At 36.3% G+C, this 22,591-nt stretch overlaps 1 protein-coding gene across 4 annotated transcripts; it reads right to left on the minus strand.

The window, feature by feature from the left end:
* Positions 1 to 641: 641 nt before the first annotated feature.
* Positions 642 to 20,424, minus strand: LOC105232686 (tyrosine-protein kinase Abl). 4 transcript variants are annotated; one of them, XM_049457504.1, is made up of 9 exons: positions 19,880 to 20,424; positions 10,171 to 10,690; positions 9,660 to 10,075; positions 9,009 to 9,595; positions 8,411 to 8,603; positions 8,204 to 8,324; positions 7,799 to 8,130; positions 4,732 to 6,627; positions 642 to 4,284 (listed from the first exon to the last, which is right to left on the minus strand). In XM_049457504.1, the coding sequence occupies exons 1-9, from the start codon at positions 19,935 to 19,937 to the stop codon at positions 3,590 to 3,592; spliced, it is 4,818 nt and encodes a 1,605-aa protein (XP_049313461.1). In that variant the 5' UTR covers positions 19,938 to 20,424; the 3' UTR covers positions 642 to 3,589. The 4 variants fall into 4 exon arrangements, with proteins under 4 accessions (XP_049313461.1, XP_049313458.1, XP_049313457.1 ...); XM_049457501.1 differs by having other exon boundaries at positions 642 to 6,627; positions 7,814 to 8,130; positions 19,880 to 20,422; XM_049457500.1 differs by having other exon boundaries at positions 642 to 6,627; positions 19,880 to 20,422.
* Between the last annotated feature and the right edge of the window lie 2,167 nt (positions 20,425 to 22,591).

Raw genomic sequence — 22,591 nt, forward strand, 5'->3', positions numbered from 1 at the left:
TTGTTTTTCTTATATGAGTTAAGTTTAAGATGTATGCATATATCTAAATACCACTAGTATATTTATAATTAAAATAAATGTTTCCATTACTAATTTACCACATATAAATGTATTTGGTATTACATATTATGATTATAAAATGATTTTTGGAAAACGTATTCGTCATTTTTGTAAATATGTATGCAATTGTTTGTATATATGTATATATTAATTTGATTTGAGCATTGCGTATCTTGGTAGTACACATACACATAAACATGTTGATTTCTAAGAATTCGTACATATTTCCGATCCGCATAGCAAGAGCAAGCAAACAGTTAATTATCATTCCATACATTTAGGTTTATTGCATAACATATGTTTTTGCTTTTCATATTAATAATTAGAGTGTAGTTGTGATTGTTATTTCACTTATTTTTAATGTTCCTTTAAATACTTTTTTGGTTTTTCGCATTAGTAGAGTAGTTCACCTGCAACAATGACCTTTCTAGTTCATATCATGTCTTAATTAATTATGCTTAATTATTTGCATATTTGCAAAGGTTTGAAATCATTTTAAATCGTAACAAATTTGGCTTAAAAGTATACAAACAAAAACAGAAAATGAATTTTTTTTTAAATCGAGTGTTTTTAATTATCATTTGATTTTCTCCATTTCGTTTATTCTTTTATAAATGTAGAAAAATATATTTATGTAAAACCGAGAATGGCGCGCAAGGTAATGAATATAAACGCAGCGTATTTATAGCTGAACATTTCAGTAGTTTTCTATATTTAAAGACGTTCATTCTCTAATTCTACATTGTCATCGTATGCTTCCCTACAGTAAGAGAGTATAATCTAACAAATGTGAAACTTCAACTAAGCGTACTTGACTCCGTGCTACAACTGACTATATTCGTCTCAAGCTTAATGTTTTAAATACGGTACGCACACATATGCATAATGCGCTTATATAGAACTATTTATAAATATCTTTGGGTTTTTCTTTTTAATTTTTTATCAATTTGCTCGCAGAAAATGTCTAAAAAATAGCAAAAATTTATTTGAAATAATTGGCGTAAGTGAAATAAAATAAAAAATAATATTTTTACAAGACATCAACTTATCACCTTTATGAGAAACAATAAGGCTAGATTTTATTATGCCTTGTAACAATTCTTTAAAGCAAAGTATGTTCTCCAGTTGTCTTTTTAAATGCCGATCATGATTTAACCGTGGGTCGTGAATACATATCCCGTCTGCTGCAAAAACGAGCTTAACAACAACAAGAATTGCTTTATAGAAATCGGCAGTTCGCGACAAACTTCGTAATATATTTATAACAGGAAATTTGTTTCAACTTCGTACGAGGTTTCTAGGCCTCATATTTTTATATAATGTATATCGTTTTTTGCGGATAAAAGAGTGGCAAAACAATTATGCCAAACTTAATTAAAATGCCTTGTCGGTTTATTATAGAACCTTAGCAACTTCTAAGGGATAACTAAAAATTTTGGCGTGTTTGGTTAGCAGACAATGATACAATTTTATTTAAAATAAATTACCGAGAGTAAATATTTTTTAAAGAGTAAAAATTTTGTTAGAGCAAAAAAAAAACATTTTTAAGCCGCTTTCTCTTTGAACTAGAATTACTTTAAATAGTCAGAGGAATATAAAAGTGGTGATATAGTTTTGGAAATTTGTAAGAGGCTTAAATATTAAATTTGTATTTATTAATAATTTATGGTATTAGCTAAAAAAATATTCATTTTTAAAAATATCATCTATTGACTTGAAAATAATTACTATTGTAAGGTTGAAAACTAAGAACAACATTTGACCGATTTTTGTTTTTTTTTTTAGTATTTTACAATTTTAATTAAATTATTGCTCTCAATAGAAGTTTTCAGTTTTATTTTTTAATTAAAAAGTTTGTATGTCTCTAATAAATTTCTCAGTAAAAGAGCAGAGCATAAGTGCTAGACAACTAAAATGTACAAGAATATGCTAAAAATGCTTCAAAATAGCTTGTTCTCCAATAATTTACTAAACATCATTGAACTGCAATGTAAAATCTTTCATTATAGAAAAAAGTAGTAAAAATTCTAAAACACTTCCTTTAAAAAAATAAAAATAAAAAAAATTGGTTAATCCAAACATTAGAATATTAGTTGGATATTGCGCCAAAATGCTTAAATGTATCACAGAGCAACGAAAGTTTATATTTTAATTAACGAAAATTCTGGAAGTATTAGAGCGAAAGTCGAAAAGCTACTAAACGTTTTCGTGATAACTTGAAAATGTGGCAACATAATATGTCTGAGCAATTTTTATGACGAAAGGCATGCATTTGCAATCATCCAATGAAGTTGATATAACAATCGAAAAATTCACAGCATCAATATATGCCATCATCAATACTAAAGCATGTTTTTAGCTTGCTTTTAAATTAAATTTGGCACTTGAATGTGATTAAATTGTTATGCAAAGGCCCTTATACAATTTTCCAATTTTCTTTTTTGCCATATGCTTTTCTGGCAACCATATTTTTGTAGGAGCAGTTAAAAACACTGTTATAGTGCTAAAAATGACACAAAAGTCTGCATATATTTTTACATAATTGCAATCGCTTTCAATAACTTTATACAGTGCTAGTTATAAATACCTAAAATATACATGTAAATTTCTAAAATATGGAAACAGTTTTTTATTAAATATATATGTAATATATAATATATGGAATTAAAATATAATAATCATGTTGTTAGAGGAATACCTACCAAATAAGTCTTAATAAATGAGTACTTCATGCAAGTCTTATCAATTTGCCATACTTGCAATGCTTGCTTGCTTCCATAACGGTTATATTGCTAGTAACTAGTACAAGTAGTTTAAAATGTCTTGATTTCATTTTAGGGTAAGCCTACAACTAACAGCAATTTAAATTGGATTCTTCATGTATGACTAGATTTTGTATTTTCACTTTAATATATACAGGGTTTACGCATGAACAGTAAGCTGTAAGCAGTTTACAACGGTATTTTGTATGACAAAATTAAATTAATTATACGCATAAATATGTTAGGATTTAGAACCCTGTACTTCGTCCGAAGTTAAGTAGTCATAATTGTTTTGGTTAATAATGAATGTCTAGTACTGCTGCATAAAAATATACTTCTTCGCTTATGTATGTATCTGTGGTGTGTGTTTTAGGTTAAGTTGATCAACACTTTAAAATTAAATGAAAATATCATTTTTCTTTTTGTTTGTGGCATGATCAGAATCGTCCTTTGTTCTATAACAACAAATCTATGAATTTAACACGCATATTCAAATTCCACAGTTTCGTCACACACATGATATGCCTATAACACATTCACTCAAGCAGGAAACTAAAGCCTTGAATTTCTGAACATTCTTCACACGACAGACTACCACGCGCAACCCACAATTGTTGCGGCTATTACTTTCATTTGCGTTTAATGAAATTTCCCTCGGCGTCCAGCCAACTGCGCCATGGTGGTGGCAACTCCTGCGTTTCCCCGTCGCCAACAGTGCAACTGTAAGCGCTGTTCACCCCCGACCGTGTTTCCCGCTTTAATAATATTTACCTATGTAAGGCGTTTGTTAGCTGCTTCAACGATTGACCCACCTCGCTGACCAGACGCTCGTTGTCTTGTACATTTTTACTGCCGGCAGTGCGCAGACTCTGCGATTGCGTTTCGACTCGTGTCACCAATTCGCGAAAATGGAATTTCGAATGTGGCGGCATTGTTTCGTTGTCGGCGAAGACTACACAATTATTTTGCAGTATGTTGAGCTTGTCGCTTAGTTGTAGCCACTGTGAGGCAGAGATCGAGTTGACGGGGTGCTGATGCAGTGATGTCTCGAGCAGCCCGACGAGCTCTAGTATGCTTTCGCGTGTGATTTGTGTTGAACTTTGTAGTGCGCTGCCGAGTGGTGTGTTTGTGGTGCTATCCAATGCGCTGGCGGCGATCTTCTGTGAGATGGGTGTGGCGTAGATGGTCAATTTGGTGGGCTTCAGTGGTACGGCGGGTTTGTTGTTTGTTGTGTTATTCGCAGCAGTGGCAGCCGCATTTGTAGTGATAGTCGATGTGGTGAGTTTATTGTTTGGCTGCATTAGGTTGCCGCCGGTGTTTGCAGCACTGCTGTGCTCTACAAAAAGTGATTGGCTCATTGCAGCGATTTCGTTGTTAGTCGTTGTGTTATTTCCGGTTGATGTGTTAGCGGTGGAATTATTGGTGTTTGAAGTACCTTGTTCACCATACTGATGATTACCATCTGTGAATAGTTGAGTTGAGAGAGAGGTTGTTAGTTGGGGTTTCGTGCAATGGGAATTGTTGAAAATGGAATTTTGATTGTGATTCTGAGTTTGATTATTTGTGCTGTTGTTGGTAGTAGGGGGCGGTGGTGGTGGTGCAGCTGGTGGCGGCTTATTGGCCATGGAATTGGTGGCATTCATGGCATTGGTACGTGGTGAGATTTGGGTGCTAAGTGGTGGAAAACGATTTGAATTGGTTGTGGGCGTGGTTGCAGCATTCGAGATTGGCTTCAAACTGAATTTTGGCGAAAGTTGATTGGTGCTCGAGGTGCTAGTGCTGTTGGTTGTGTTGGAATTCGTGCCGGTGCTGCTACTATTTGTTGAGCAGTTCGCCTGTGATTGGGTGCTTGCATAATCGGCACCACTGCCCGGTTGCTCCCATAATTTCTTCAAACTATGTATACTACCTGTGCTACGACGTTTGCCAGCATCGCCATCGTTTGTGATCACTGGCGCATCTACCGGCTCTGTGGTGTTTGGCGTGTTGTTGCAATTTAAATTGGAATTTGCATTTGCGTTATGTTGAGTATTACCATTGGTATTTGTAGTTGAGTTAGTGTTGGTATTGGCAGGGTTAATGGTATTGCCATTATTGCTATTGGTCATGTCATGTTTTGCATTTTCAGTCTTTTGTTGTGTTGTTAACGTGCCCATCGTTGGCGCCATTGTCATCGGTGTGGTGAATTTCTTGTCCCCCTTGCGGCCCAGCGTGCCCGTAGAGATCACAGTTTGTGCCTTTTGTAGTACATTTTTATGCGCCTCATCTGTGGCTGCGTCTTTTTTATCTTTCGGGTCTTTTTCAACTTTTCGCAAATGCGCCTTAAAGTCAATGATCGTCGTTTGATTTTCGGTCTTTTGTGTGGGTGTTGGTAATTTTTTTGGTTCAACTTTCTTTAGTTGTGCCTTAAAAGAGTTTGTATTGCCATTCTCTTGAGATTGTGTTTGCGAACCGCCTGAATCACCGTTACTGCCACCACTTTGAGCTTTTGGTGGTTGCGGTGGTGTGGTCTTTTGCTTTGTCAAATTCATTTCGGCCAACTCTGTGAACAGCAGAGACACGGGGTCCACGCCACTGCCTGCTGGTATGGTGCTGCCGTTTTGTAAATTTGCATTGTTGGCGGAATTCTCTTTGGAACGGTCCTTGATTTCCGCCATCAATTTCTCCTTCATATTGAACTCCTGAACATTACCACCGGCATTTGTATTGGCATTTGAAACCTCCGGTGGCGACCCCAGCGAACTGCATGAGTCTGTCGATGGCTCACGTTTACGCAAGGACACACCGAATCGTGTGCTTGCTTCCTCAACACTGGGTGCAGTGTTCGAGACATCATTACTACTGCTATTCGGTAAAGGGTATTGTGTTGAGGTTATACTTGCCGATTGTAGTTCTTCCAACACCTCGGCTGCTGGTGCGGGTGGTGGTGGCGGCGGTGGTGTCTCGAACTCTTCTGGTGGTGGTGGCAAATCCAATGGCGGTGGTGGAAATTCCAAATTAGCTAACGCCGGCTGTTGACTGCGTTTGGGTGAATTGCTGGAGGATGTACCACGAAATGAGGAAAACGTCATCATGGTGCCATCAGCAGCTGTACGATGACGCTGTAGTTTATTCAAACTCGCTGAAGCGCTGTTCTGCATGGTGACACCACTCGACGAATTGCTACGTATCATTTGCTGTGGTGGCGTCGGTATATTGCCACAATTCCCAGTGGGTGTGACATTCGCGACGGACTTCATTGGTGGCGGCAACGGCATCACGTGAGCCGGTGGTAGTTGTTGACGTATGGCTGCTGTATGCCCGCCATGACCATTTGTAGTGGCAACCGGCGCCACTGTTGACAGGTGAGTGGCGATGCTGTGCTGTGGTAGCGTATGCGGATCCTCCAGACTATTCAGATATGCGCCGATACGTTGCACTTTCGGCAAAGTGCCATAGCGATTGACTACGCACTTCACATTATTCACCTCCAATGCACCGACGGTCACGTGATGTGACGTACAACCGCCTGCGCTATTGTCCCGTGGCGCATGATGTTGTTGTTGATGTTGAGATCGTTTGCTTTGACGTGTTTCGAGACCGCGATTGCCCATGACGGGCGTTGGTCGCTTGAATGAGCTATGCTGTTGAGCCGAGCGTGGACCGATGCCGCCGCTGTGGAGCGAGTGCTGCACCTTACTTTGGCTGGTGGGTATATTTTGACATTCCAAGCTATCACCGGTTGCATCAGTGTCGGGATCACCTGTTGTATTGTCATTTTCGGAATCATAACGTTGTGTCAGACTATTAATATCGCGTGTGAGACCTATTTGTGTATGCAGAAAATAAGAAGATCGAAAAAATTTAGTTGTTAGTTGATAAGTGAGAAGAGACTGCAATTTTATGCTTATAATATGTATTGGCACAGAGTAGAGCAATGCGTAGATAGGTGGATGCGTGGTTTTGGGGGCGACATTAGCATTTAGTTTGGATGGAGGTCCAGCAACCAGGCAGTAAGATTATTCAAGACCAAATGAATGTGGAAGGCATAAAGCAAATTAATTAAAGTTAGATTTTAATATTTATGTATATGCTTTTATACAGGGTGAGCTGGAAAGCAAGGACAATAGCTTTGACACTCACTTCAAGATACACATATTCGAACGTGGTCCAATCCATAAGATAACGGGCAAGCATGCAAATTTTTTTCGGTCATTCTATTTTTGGCGCAACTTGAAGTGAAAAGCTAACTTAGTACTTACATACATTAACTCCTTTGCAACCCTGTATAATTTCATAATTAATCTTGATTAATATAAATTTACATACATACTGGTAAAAATGTTAGTAAGTAACATATCGTCACCTGAAATGCAAAATAACGTATCATAAAAAAATTCGAAATTGAGTGTCTTATTGATTACGCTTCACTACATCAAATTATATACGTAATATTAAATATGTTCAACATTTTCTGGTTCTGCGGTCATATATAAACCAGTTTTAACCAATATTAATATTTTGTTTCACTCATGTTCCATTTTATTCCGTGTTTCATTCATGCCACTGTAAATTTCTGAAAATGTTGTTACGTTAATTTGCATTTCAGGTGACGAAATATTGTACGTAAACTCAATGAACGATGAAAGGAAAAGTTAAAACAAACAAACAACACAAACAAACAAAAGGTGTGTCAGATGAGTAATGAACTTCAGAGAACAGTCAAGAGCTTTATTGAGAGAGTACATACAAAGCTAATCAAAACCTTTCAGTAAATAAACAATATATTTCTGCAAGAGTAGTAAAAAAAAGTGACGAAAAGTTGTTTTACTAGAAATTTACCAATTCATTACTCAGCACACAAATAACTCTTTTTACTATAAGAAGATAACCAAAGTACCAAAATTATCGAAAATAACACACAAAATATTAAACAAATTTAAACATTTAACAAAAATGATAAAAACGATACAAAGGAAATGTTTTAATAATCTTACTCAGGTGTGAAATACCTCGAAAAAGTATATCGATTAGGAAACTACTGCAAGAGGATGATTTCTTTATAGAATATTGGGGAGGAGGTGGTGTAGTACACAAAGTATAAGAATTCGTTTTGCAACGTTTATTATTAGTGTTATTGTTTGGGGTTGTGGTTGTGGTTGATACAACATTATATGGTTGTGGTTGTATTGGAGTTTGCTTTTGCAGCTGTTTTTGTAGTTGTTGCTGTAGGTTGAAAAAGATGCTACTACCATTTGTGTTGTGTTCATCTATGAGATTACGTGAGTCGTCCTCACGATAAGTAGAATCACGGCTGGTCGAAAGTAAACTGCAAAAACAAAAATAAATTTATAAAAAATAATAAAAAGTGAGGACTTTATTGTCTATAAATGGTGACGCACCTCGTACGTTTCGGTGGCGCGGGAGCCTGCTTGCCCTGTTTGTTGGTGGTGCGGCGCATTTGCACATTGCCTTTACCTTGGCTGGAGAATGTACTTAATTTGGTGGAAGTTGAGCCGGTTTCTGCAGATACATTTAAGATTTTATTTGTTATTAATATATTATTTACAATTCCAATATGCTAAATTTATTATTATTGTGATAATTACCCGACATTGGCGTTCCGACGGGTTGTTCCAGTAGGCCGCCGCTCGGTGTTAAACCGCCGCCACTGCTGCTGCCACCACCACCGCCGCCGCCGCCACTCGCTGGTATGCCCTTTTTGCCCATTTGCGGCGTTAGACTCTGCGTCATCGTTGTGGCATTCAATTGTTTTGCGACCGCCTCGGTAATCGATGATTCCTGCAGATCGAAGAAAACGAGACGTGGTCGTCCATTATTATTATTGTTCTTACAACGTATTTTCATGTTCATAGCTATTTTATCATCATCATTTTGATTTTCATGAATTTTTTTATATCTATGAGGCTCTACAATAACAGCGTCTCTTAATGTATCGGTCACAGTGGTTAGCAACAGGTTGGCTGCTGTGGCCATATTTGTTGCATCGGTACATTTGTACCCCAGATTGCCGTTACGATCACATCAAAGTTCAACGCCGTCATCGTCATCGTCAATATCATCATCATCGTATTCATTATCATCATCATCTTCCTCTTCTTCAACTTCTTCTTCATCATCATCATCATCTTCATAATCTTCACAAAATTCACCACTGTCACCATTGTCATCCCACACCTCACCCACCTGAAACATATGCTCCAATGCATGATGTATACTCTTGAATGTCGGCCGATCCGCCGCATTCCAATGCCAACACTGACGCATCAAATCGTACACTTCCGGTGGGCAACCCGGCGGCCTCTCCATGCGATAGCCCTTCTCAAGCTTATGAAATACATCGGTGAGATCAATATTGGGATACGGTGAAGCGCCATATGTGGCGATCTCCCACAACAAAACGCCGAATGCCCAAACATCCGACTTCGTGCTGAACTTATTGTACGCCAAACCCTCTGGGGCGGTCCACTTGATGGGAAATTTGGCGCCAGCATGCGCTGTGTACGTGTCATCGCGCATAAGCCGCGCCAAGCCGAAATCGGCCACTTTCACGAGTTTGTTATCGCCCACTAGACAGTTGCGTGCGGCCAAATCGCGATGAATGTAATTGCGCGACTCCAAATAACTCATACCGGAGGCAATCTGTGTGGCCATATAAAGCAGTGCCACAGCGTCAAGTGTTTCGCGGGCAGGCGAACGCAGGAAATCCAAAAGGTTGCCATGCGACATGAATTCGGTAATGATGTAGAAGGGCGGTTCACGCGTGCAAACACCTGAAGACAAGAAAGAAGTAAGTTTTTTCTAATCCCAAAAGTAGTTAAATATTTTAATATTTACCAATTAGTTGCACAAGGTTTGGATGCTTCATTTCTTTCATTATAGCCGCCTCTTCGAGAAAGTCCTTGAGTGCCATTGTGTCCTCCTTTAGCGTCTTCACGGCCACTGTGTTGCCGTAACGCTTCCAAACGGCCTCGTACACCTCACCGTACTGGCCGCCGCCCAACTTATGCTTCATCACAATGTCCGTACGGCAGATTTCCCACTCGTCCGGTTCGGGACTGAGTGGGAAAACGGTCGGTTTATTTTGTTTGGGCGCTGGGTATAGTAATGGCGTAATCAACCCGTGCCCTTCGTGTTGTACACTATGATGATGCACAAGTTCGGCGAGTGTATTAAATTTGGCTTCCGCTGTTACAAAAACTTTACCATCCGGGTCCTCGGAAATGCGGTAATGGTACACACGACCTTCGTATCTAAAAGTTTTCGTGAGAAAAAAGAAACATTTGATAATTACTTTTCTGCATACATAGAAATATTATTTGTATAATAATCACAGGTAATGTCATACCTTAAACTGATGCTGCGCTGCCCCGGCGAACTTTCACTTTCGCGCACTAAAAAGCTGCCATTGATGCCCGAGCTCAGTAAGTATTCGGCGGCATTGCGCGATATGGGACCATGATACCAAGAGTGCTTCTCCAGCGAGTTGAGCGGCGTCACGTAGTTCGATGGCACCCAACCGACATTGCCGGAGTCCGAGTGTGCTTCACACCATTCGCCCGATTTGTTGTAAGACAATATACGCACCTGTTCACCTTTCTTCAGACTCAATTGATTCTCCCCACCGGCTTGAAAATCATACAAAGCTACGAACAGCTGTGGATCGTCCTCTTCGGGACCGGGTGCGAGCAGATTCTCTTTGGATGTCCAGCGGTGCGCCGACTCGAAGCCGGATGTGGCGGAATTGTGACCTTGGCTGTGACTTTGTGTGTGTAGCGAGACGCCATCTTGGCATTGCAAATCGGCGTCAGGCAACATTGTCGTGCCGGCCGGAATGTGTGGCAGCGGTCGAGATTGCCGCAGTGCTTCTGCAAATAAAGTTATAGGTAAATAAATGCAGTTAAAAGGGGTTTTGATGTAGATGACAGCGTCTAATTTTAATACAGAAATGTACAATGATGTTAGTAGATTTTTATGGGTAGAATATTGATGAAGTACCTCCAATTCTGGACCAAGTAAATATTAAGTTTTGAACATAGAATTCGATATTCATATTTATTCTTAGCGGCATAAAAAAAAATCAAAAATCAAAAGTTTAGCATAAGAATCCATTAATTTTCAAACAGATGGCATTAGTCATCTTGATTTGGTGTTGCTTCATCGGATTTCGCTGAATGACGTTGTACTAAAGGTTCTCAGATAGTTTTGTGATTGCTTGACTCAGTATAGTTTGAGCACCCGTCAAAGATGGACAGCAAAGAGAAAATTTTATTTACAGGTCTTTTTCGAAAAAGGCGAAAACACAATCAAATTGGCTGAAACGTGGATGATATCGACACTGTAACAGCCATCACACGCAAATTTTGTTTCATCGATTTCGATCCGGTAATTTTTGTGTCAAAGATGCACCAAGCTCTAGAAGACCAATTTTCGAAAATACATATATTTTGGTGTACCGGTATGAAGTGAGTGTTAAAATGCAAATGTGTTGGTAAGGAACATTTGTTTTGAACGAGCCTTTATTATTTCCTGTCTGGTAGGCATGACATCTGCCAAACATATTCAATAACCTTACAGTCATTGATAAATAACATCATATGTTTCATTGGAACGCTCCAAAAGTTCTGAAAATGAGTGTCACATGAATTGAATGAAAGACCAATGGAAAACCGGTAAAAATCGAAACTGTAATTTTGCTTCAAAGAACCGAAAGAAAATCAAAATAGGCCAGAAGTTACGACAAAGTAATTTTATTACACGACAATGCACCTGCACACAAGCAAAATTGGTTCAGGATACATTTAAAGTATTTGCCTAGGAGCTGCTATCCCACCTGCCGTATTCACCAGACTTGGTCCCTTCCGATTACCAATTGTTTTCATCGATTCCTACGCGAAAATCCAAAATTGGGTGTCTGATACAAAAGTCGATGTTTTAGTGCCTGAAATAATTTCAAAAATGGACTTTCCATCTGCGAATCGTTGCTGAAGCAAAACAAAATCTATCAATTTTGAAGCAGTGAGCCGGTCGTCAAGGAAAGCACGTGTCCTCAACTGTTGGGACCAAAATGGTTGGGAGTTTCTATGAGTGTCGGCATTATGAAATTTCCTTCAGAATGACAACGAGTTAGCGACCATTATCTGCCGACATTGAAGGACTTGCGTAATAAACCTACAATACATTTTGCTGCATTCGATCGAGAGAGTGACAATCAAGCGCCGTATTGATAACCATGAAGTTGCTATCATCATTTCGATTCGCTTCACGTTGCACAGTTCGCTATGAACGCTGAGTGTTGTTCTTGAGTTGATTGCTGTCCTCGTCGCCACACATTATTGTTGTCGGATTTCAAATACTACAAAGACTTTTTTGTTACTTTAGCTTTGCTGCAGCCTATTCCTTCGACGAGAAAATGTTTGTGTGATGCCTTTCGTCGGGTTCGATTGTTCGCCACAAATGTTGTTTTGCCTTTTTAGTGTTCTTTGTTCGAAAATGAAATCGCCTTGAATTTTATTCGATTCTCCCTAACTTTAGCAAGCTAAATCATTGCGAATTTCAGAATATGTAATAAGAAATTTAGTAATGCGACTTTTGCATGTGTGTGTCTATGTAAGAATGTTACTTTGCGTCAATACTGTTTACGTCCACTGTATTTATAGCAAAAAAAAAACTGGAGTAAGATGAAGGTCTCCAGGCAGTTCTTCTTATACGAGGAAGACGTTTGTAGCGATTATTGAGAATAATATTTAATAGCATTCAAAATTGGAGCATATTGGAGCATTTTAAATTTTGATAACGGTTTGCTTTACACCGGAAAATGTTTGCATTTTTTCATTAATATTTATTTTATTTTTTAAGCTTGAATTCCGCTTATACATTGGCATCGGAAGTTCTTCAACTGACATACAAAAAAGTGAAGCACTTCTACCATCGAGTTGAAAATAAATAAGGAAACTTGTTTTGTACAAAGCCAAAGAGTAAAAGCAAAACAATTGAACGTTCACCTGAATTTATGTGATAAGATTTTTACAAAAGAACACACACAAAAACAACAATACAAACACAAACAAGCGGAGAACCGGCAACAAATGTGAGTACCACTGCCGGTTCGGTTGGAATTCCACAGTTAAGGGCTTTGGAGAAGAGCAAAGGAGCGCGCAATGACAGTCACCTGAGTATCAAATAACAACAACAGAGGCCACGATTGCTCTGTCGCAATGGATGGGAACTGGAATTTACAGGCAATTTATGCATCGCAAAAGCATTTATGCAGGAATGCCTCAATGAAAATACGCTCGGCAGATATCTACTTACAGACTTACATACATATATACATATTTATGTATATGTACATATATCTTGTACATGCCCAGCCACTTCAATCTGACTGTTTCTAACTGTGCATGTGTGTGTGTGTGTGCGTTTCAAGCTGCCATTTTCATTGAGAAAATAAATAATTCACGAAGCAGAGTGGCGATGAGCAAAGAAAACCGTGTTCTGCTCTTTGCAGTACTTTTCTTAGTCTTATTTTTTATGTTTTTTTTTCAAAGAAGCCACATTTTTACGTTGTGGGAAGACGCATGAAAAAATTACAAGAATGTTGAAGACACAGAAATTATTAAACCAATTTGTATTTTTTATTTGTGAAAAACGTAAGAATTTGTATTAATATAAATATTAATATGTTCTTATGTATGTGTGTATAAAGCCCGTTTAGTCTGCTAAAATGTTAAGTCAAAAGAATCACTGTGAATAATTGGTATACTTATGTGGATATGTACATATATTTCATCTAATTTATCTACTAATTTTAATTAGCGCAATTTAGAATTCATAAGAGAAAAGTAACTGATAAACGACTTCGTTAATGACAACCAAAAATAAAAAATAAAACACAAAAATACTTAAGTAAAAACTAAAGCTAGAAACCCTTCACAAATAAAACAGTTTTCAAACAAGAGCCTGATTTTAATCGGTCAATTTATTTGACAGCTCTCTTTGTACATACATAGTGATCCGATATGAAACGTTTTTTGAGATATTTTAGCGTTGCCTTTGAGAATATTCATTAAGATATCGTGTCAAATAATAAAGTTATTGAATTTGATTTTGATCGTTCAGTTCGTTTGTATGACAGCTATGTTCTGTTTTGTCGGATTTCAGCGATTCTGATTGATATCTCAATATCGTCACGCTGATTATTTATAAGTATGTAAGTATATGTGCAAAACTTCGGGTATAAAAAAATAAATTAGTCTTGATATATACGTACACATATATATACATTTTTCCTTGCCCTCATTATACTACATATATGTTCGTCGAATTGTTGAACATTTAGATCGTATATTTTCTTTACATAATGTTCAAGGGCCAATAAGACAAAGAACCGCTTGAAATAATGGAAATATTGCTGCCGTTCAGGAAAGTTTTGCTGAAGATCGCAATTTGTCGATTACAAGAGGTTCTCAAGAGTTGGGACTGTCTCAAGCCACAACCTGGCGGATTTTGAGAAAGATTTGACTTTGCATTAGCATAAAATTAATCTTACTCAAGAACTGAAGTTATTGGACCATAGTAAACGTCGTGAATTTGCCGATTTTGCCTTGGAACAACTTGAAAGCGATAACGATTTTTTTAAGAAAATCATTTTCTCCGATTAGGCTCACTTTCACTTAGTGAGGAAGTAAACGAACAAAATTGACGATTCTAGCGAAGAAAATCCACAAATTATTTGTGAACAACCATTACATTCACCTAAGTTGACAGTTTGGTGTGATTTTTGATCTGTTGGAATCATTGATCCGCTGATGACCCGGTTACTGTCAATGGAGAGCAGTATAAATCCATGATAACCAACTTTTTATGACCGCAATTGGAAGAAGCTGATCTTGTCGACAATCAGCAACAACATCAAAATTTCCAACAAGACGGATCTAGGTGCCACAAAGCACGTGTAACAACCGAATTATTGCGAGAAAAGTTTGGAGATTCGATTATTCCAAGAAATTGTAGCTTTGAATGGCCTCCAGGAAGTTGTGACTTAACACCATTAGACTAGTTAACGTGGGGTTATATGAAAACATTGGTGTTTAGCAATTAATCAGACTCTTTTTGAGTCTAAGGTCTAAGTCAATATTGGACGTGATATTTATAGGATACGACTTGATTTAGTGGAAAAAGTACTCGAAAATTGGGTTCATCGAATTCGTTCCTACAAAATAAGTAGTGTAGGCCATTGATGTTATATTCAGAACTAATTGTATCCATTGTACATACTTCGCGCCAAATAAAAAAAAAAACATTTGAATTTCTTTAAAAATTAGCGAGAGTGTTTCTTGTTAAGAAATCATATCGCTCTTATTGGAAAATCCTGTGTTTATGTTTATCTTCAAGACGACTGTTCTAAGTGCCTTTTAAATTTTTGGATTAATAAACTGATGGACTGTATGAATTGTGTATATGTATATGTATTTCATTCGCATTCACTTTTTACTCTGATTCGCTCTATTTTCTCTCGTTCTTTTTTGTGGGTAAAACAATTTAATGTATAACTATTGCGTAAAACCATAAAAACGCATTACCACAAAAGATTTTGTAACTGACAAGTGTATATGTGTGTCATGCAGTGCGAACGCGTCAGAAGCACGCCACAAACATATTCGCCGACGCCGACGCGCACGCGGACGCCGCCACTGTTGTTGGCGTTTCTGGTGATTAAACAAAAGCTTGGCGGTTTCTTTTCAAATGTGCTTTATTTTTAATGGGAGCAAGCTGGAACGAAAATGAGTGCGAAATAAAACACCCAAGTTGGAAAAACTTCGGGAAGTTTGGCTTTCTGGGGCACAAGTGGGAGTGATGTTCGAATTGCTTTAATTGCAAAATTGTAAATCATTTAAATAAGAAAGTATAAAAGTGTGAACAAATGAGTTAGTTTCAAAAATATAACAAAAAAAGTTTGTATTTCAAAACAGAGTTTAATCAAGGACTATTTATGAAAATTAAAGATCCTTAGTTACGGTTTGCTTACACATCTTAAACATCTTCTTATACAGTTAAAAAGTTTTCACTCCGAACAAGATAAGTATGTATACACATACATACATACATATACATAAATATATTTATATATTGTTCCTTTTCAATTAAAAATCAAATCCAACACACATATTTACTTACATATTATGCTCAAGCGTATAAATTATGTATTATTAAAGAGGAAATATTCATTTATCTAAACGAGCCATAAGACCAGCTTGTCGTCACACCATTTGCTATCAAACAGTTAGCGTTATGGCTGTTGTTGCGACTGACCGGAGACCCAAATGAGCGCCACAGGCCCAACATTAATTTATGAGTTGTCTCCTTTACACATACAATGGTACATTATATGCATATTTAATATATAATATTCCATACATATGTAGGTAAATGCTCATATACACATTTATGAAATACAATACATGCACAAACATTTCATTCATAAAAGTTATGACTTTTACAAAGCGTATAAAAGGTATTGTCTTACAGCGGAGCCTCCAAGCCGGAAGTACACACACATGCATACACACTTACATATGTAGATAGAGGTCAGCGCGAAATGTAATTATAAGCGGAATTTCTTTTTCATAATTTCGAATATGAAAATCGTTCCGTACGTGATGACATGACATATTAACGCAGGTGTGCACATATGCGAACTCACTTATTCTCACATAATACAAAAAATATGACTTTTGAAGATATGTATATGATCAATCAAAACGTGCAGCCGTTCCTAAGCATCACATGATCCGCATGCCTACTCAGCTTGTTCTCTCAAAAATGAAGCGCTACCGTTGAACAAATGGATTTTTCAATAATGGCAACTCGTTAAACTGTTATATATGTATATTTATTTTTATTTATTTGGCATAGAAATTAAGCACAGTTCTACTAACTAAGCAAAATAAATTTTTTTGAAAAGTCTTTTACTCGAGGAATTTAATTAAATTTTCTGGGTACTTTTTTGTTACAATATATTATTGGCCACTTTTTCTGTCTGCCTTCAATTTTAATAGTATATTTCCAACAACATTGAGAAATATCTTAGAGAATTTCATTCACTATTGACATTTTTGAGTACGTTACAAAATACTCGATTTTTTATTTAAATGTCTTCGCTCATGCCTACGCCCATGAGTATTTATACTATTTTATATATAATTCTAAAAAAATTGCGACTTTATTTCAAGATCAAAAGATAAAGGACATTTTCTAGCCGAAAATCACGCTATAATTGTATCGGATAATAAACCCGTAAATATATATTTTATTTTTCAGTTGATTTCTCGCAAATAATTTTGAAATTGGGTATTTTCTGACAGGCAGAGGTGTGGCTTTCAAAATCTGTAATGAATGGAAGTATTAAAGGATTTACCCTGATTTAAATGGAGACTGTGTCAGCCACGTGGATAATGACCACACAGCGCCACTAAAGCCATATGGAGTCTTTAAGACACAACTTCCAGAACTGTAATTTACTAAGGGTATCATCATATGACCTTGACTAATTTACGTGGCTACTTTAACCACATTAGGCACATATAAAAACATTTAACTCTTAGAATAAGCAATTAAATAAGTTCTTGCATAATATTCATAGCGCACCTGTTCGTTTTCGTTTTTCATTAGCTCAATATAGAAACGAAAGCACAATTAAAAAGAACTGTGTGTATTTAAATTACTAATAAACACATTAACTAATTTAAAATGGAAATAATTGACCATTAAAATGGCGAAAATTCATAAAAAAATTGTACATATACGTCCATATGTCTATTACACACGTTTATATATCCATTATATACAATATATATAATAGGAATAATGAAAAAATATTGAATGACCGCCAAGCCGAGCTATTAATTGCGTGAATATTTCCAGGCATGACAATAAAAAGACTGGGCACAATAGAGTCAGTCGACAGTTGGCTGACTTTGACTTGACAAAAGGCTGCCATATTTCAATGAAAACTGTTGAGCGGCGGTGATTATATGGAATGCTGATTTCTAAATTGCACCATTATTTTTGCTTAAAATGGATGGAAAACTGCCACTAATATAGATATTTTCATAGACATATGTATATACATACAAACCATATAGGAAGGGTAAGAAGGGGTAAACAAGGGCTTTAAGCCTTAAAATTTGCTCTGATAAATATTCAACGCAGCGATGTCAAGTGCAGGCTGAGAATTCAATGAAAAATATATACATATTTTATTTATATGTACGTGAAAACATTTTGAACACTTGCGTATCTACGAATAAATTTTGAATTTGTCACACGATTTTGGAATAATTTCAAATCGGGGTTTATGGATTATATAATTTCTATATTGACGTAGCTCAAGCACGTGCAAACAGTTTTACCTTACGAATTTTACTCACCTTTCGAAAACAAGCAATTTATTATTTAAAGAGCTGATTTCATACCTGATAAACGACCCATAAGAGCTTGTGTACTTCAAGTGAAACTAAACTGGCTTGTACACAAAAATTCAACTTTGAATTATGATTCGAGCAATATTGTCATTTTACGTCCCAGTCAAAAATGCTTAAATCAATAGCGATTTCACCATCCTTCATTCGAAATAGAAATCTTGACAAAGGTCATGTGCATAAAAACGCTTTTCTTAACTTAAGTGGTTAGATCATTTGGAAAAACAGAGTTTCTTTGGCTTGAAGAAGTCTTATTTAAGAACATATCGAAGTAAAAATAAAGACAAATGACGAAAATATCAGTTTTAAACTTTTCCATATTAAGCTTTGAAAATATTCTACAAATTTAATTAAGGCGTCAAAAAATAGAATTTTTTATTGAATTCTACAATGCCTCTAGAATATTGTTTTAAATTTTTAAATTGATCCGAGTACTACAGCTTTGAGAACTTGTGCGCGCGACGCTAGCTAGGCTAAGTGCGCCGTCTGTAAACGGGTTTTTCTCGAAAATGTGTTTTTTAAGTCGGTTGGCAAGATTTCTCCATAACTACTAAATCGATTTTCGTGGAATTTTACACAGGTCTTTGAGATACAATTCTTAAAGACTTGGACGAAGAATTTTTTTCGATGTTTGAAAAAAATTTTGCGAAATTAACACTGAAATTTTAATTTTTTTTTTGAAAAATGTATGCCAAAAATCTAATTTTAAGTTTTTTTCTTCTCTCAAGTTCTAAATTAAGGTTTTAACTAAAACACCTATTTTTCACTTTAGATGAGAAAGTAAGAAGCTATCCTGCCAACGTGGGTGCATTTATTTCCGAGAGGTCATCCGAAATGGCGTCGCAATGGCCGAGTTTAAAGTATTTTTCCAAAAATTTCAGAATTTCTTTGTTAATAGTAAGAGGAAACTCATGTAACCCCTTAAAACAATATCCTTCCTCGCCCACCGTTTTAGCTACACACTATCAATGTTTAGTAAACTTCAGACATTTTCGCGAATAAACGATGATTCGCAGATTGTCTATAAAAAGCGTCTTTTTTTGAAATTTATCACGGCCTGGATTTAAATCTATCGCTTCCCTTAGTGTGGCTGGTATTTACAAAATATTAAATTAAATAATTTAATAATCAGATTTGCATTACAAGCAGACTCTACAAAAACAATAAAAAAAACGAATGTACAAAAACATGGAAATACAACCAAAGACAAAACAAGCTTTTTTTTATCAAATTAATATCCATTAAAAAATACATACTTAAATAGCGAGTAATCCAAACACCTAGTTCTAACTACTTCAGCACTTCCAGCTGTCAGCACAATTTCATTAGCATAAGTCACAGGCACAAAAAGCAAACTCTTCCAAAAAGTACTCGTGCAAGTACATACATACAAACGCTTTGGGTAATCAAGGGAATTAGGCGTGGTGACATTTCAAATCCTTTCAACAATTAAGTTAGTAAAAGTGCAAATCTAAGTGTACAGCGATACTTGATGAGTGATTGTTAAAATTTCATTGATTTCTATTTCTTTATGGTTAGTTTCGGTTGATTGAACGGTTAGTTGGTTAATTTTACCTAAATGTATTTGATATTTAGCCGCATCACGGAGTTGCTGTTGTTGGACTCTGTGCATTGGACCTATAATGGGAGAATAAGTAAATAAAAGAAGAATATTTTGTTAAAGCAGAAAACAGATTAATATGTTAAAATTCTTCAGTACTTTTTTGCATTAAAACAACAACAATAAATTGCGTACAACCGTACCACATTGCCGCCGGGGGAATGATGAAGTGAAAAGTGCGATTTTGATGATGACAACGCGCCTTTAATTATTTACAATAAAGTCAGTGCTAATGAAGCGAGAGGATTGCGCCACTAAATTATGATATATACGAATACTTATGCACACTCTTTGTTAGTATGTATGGGTATAATAATTTTAGTTATTTTTTCTTATTTTTTCCGCTAAGGAAAGGAGGTTAACCAAAGCTTTTTGCGTGAGGCAAGAAGTGGTGAATATGAAGAAGATTTCTGATAAATGACGAGCTGTGACGTGGCGTTAATTGACGAATGACGGTAGGCGAAGAAGAGGCGATAGAAAATGAGCGCTTTTTGGTAGGCAAATTGTATATATAATATTCATATATGTATGTACATATTATAAAGCGATTTAAAAACTGAACCGTTAAATGTTAGATGAGGACCGGCAATGAAATGCAGAAAAATTAAGCGCAAATATACAAATGCAAAATACCGCCGACTATGGACTATGGAGTAACTGAATGCAGGGATTTATTTCAAACTCAATGGTTTCACCGGCGGAACTACGCTTTGTGGCTGTCATTTATGCAATTTGCTGGCAATTCTGCTGGCCATTTGATAATTTCCGCAAATTTAGCTTAATCGCAGCGCTGTGACCGGCCAACGTGGTTCACATAATTTGCGCAATTGAGTTTTTTTATTTTATTTTCCCACTTTCTTTCATGTGAATAGTTAGTAGTTAGTTACGTAAGTGTTTATATGTAAACATATGTAAGAACGTGTGTTGTATGTATGACGAGCTGCTGGTGCCTTAATGTCTGCGCGCTTCCTTCAGCTGAGTGGCATATCATTAGAAGTACAAGAATGGGTGATTAGAATATGAGAATTACTTTTTCCTATTAATAGCCAAAACGGTAAGGCAAAAAGTTAGAAACATTATTGTGTACATTAAGAGAAGGAAAAGTCGTGAGATTATTCTTTGATTCATTCATATGTAAGCATGTAGGCAATTTAAGCTAAAGAACCAATGCCAAGTGGGTATTAATTCAATTAATAACGAAATTTGTAATCATTAACCCAATATAATTTCAGTAAGGTCCATTAAAGCTTACATGATTTATTATATTAAATACATATTTGATTAAGTTTTATTTAAAACAAAAATATTTAAAACAAACGAGTGTTTCCCAAATGTAAGTAGCTGTAACTCAAATAGCTCAATAGTTTCAAGTCAAGACGTGTATTAGGCTAAGAATTCTTAAAACTACCTCGTTCTCATATTCAAATCGTAAGTCCCCTCTCTGTTCAATCCTAGTGTGAAATTAAAAAAATTCATATTTCGAAAGGTCATGCCTGTAAAAATCACATCCTAAAACTTTACATCGACATCTCAAATAGTTTTTAAGTTATGGCATTCTAAAGTGTAGCCGCTCAACTCCATCAGCTCAGCTCAATCAGTTTTTTTACAAACACGCTTTTGTCAAAACTACATACATTTTATAAACTTCCTCAGAGGCAAATGATCCGATCACTATCAACATTTTCTGCATATTTCTGAACGAATATCGAATGTAAACATTTTGTCAATTTTTGATATTTATTCGACAGTAAGTCATTTTACAGATAACATATTCTAGTAGAGTTTTTTTAGGTCTCATCCAGACCATCATTGCAACAACGAATGAGTTTTTTAAACGCCGATTATTTTATATTGAGAGATCTAGAGATCAACAGCCTCGTCAACTGCCACGACCAAATTTACACATTTAGAACTTTAATACTCACTTTCGAACCATTTCTACAGACGTGTGTACATGGTTTATACAAGATCCATTACTTGGTTTATTGTATAGTACATAAACTAACCGAATTTCGTACAAACGCACAAGAACTCGCAGCTTTTCCATTCATGCCTCATCAGCAGTTTGAATGTCTCCCCAATCCATTCTCAAACTTCAAGAAACTCATACCCGCATGCAAAAATAAATCGATACACTCAGTTCGTAAAAGAGAACGAGTGTGTGCCGGCGAAATATAAAATAAATAAAAACTAACGGTGAAGTATGTTCGTGTGTATTGTTATAAAAAATATGCAGCGTGTGCATTTATCAAAATATGTAGTTTTGAATACACAAACTTTCATATAGAAATATATGATATAGATATGCAAGTATGTATATACTCGATATATGCATGTGCACGACTAATGGTGTGACTTTCTGCCTTTGCCCGATGTAGTGGCATTATTATTATAATAAAATGGGGCCAACGACCTGAAAGGCAGCCTCTTCATAGAAATAGCCGATGTACAACAACAAAATATATTTTAAAACTTCTTCCAAGTTGTGAACGCACACTAATGGACTGAAATTCACACACACACACCAACTCACCAACTGTGTGTCACTATGCATGCACGCGGCTATAAAAGCCGACATATCGTCGTAAAAAGTGCAGAGGAAAGTGACGAAGTTCTTAAACACACTCATGTGGATATACACATTTGCCTCTACATATGACATATGT

This window comes from Bactrocera dorsalis, chromosome 5 (assembly GCF_023373825.1).
Source record: "Bactrocera dorsalis isolate Fly_Bdor chromosome 5, ASM2337382v1, whole genome shotgun sequence".
Lineage (NCBI taxonomy): Eukaryota > Metazoa > Arthropoda > Insecta > Diptera > Tephritidae > Bactrocera > Bactrocera dorsalis.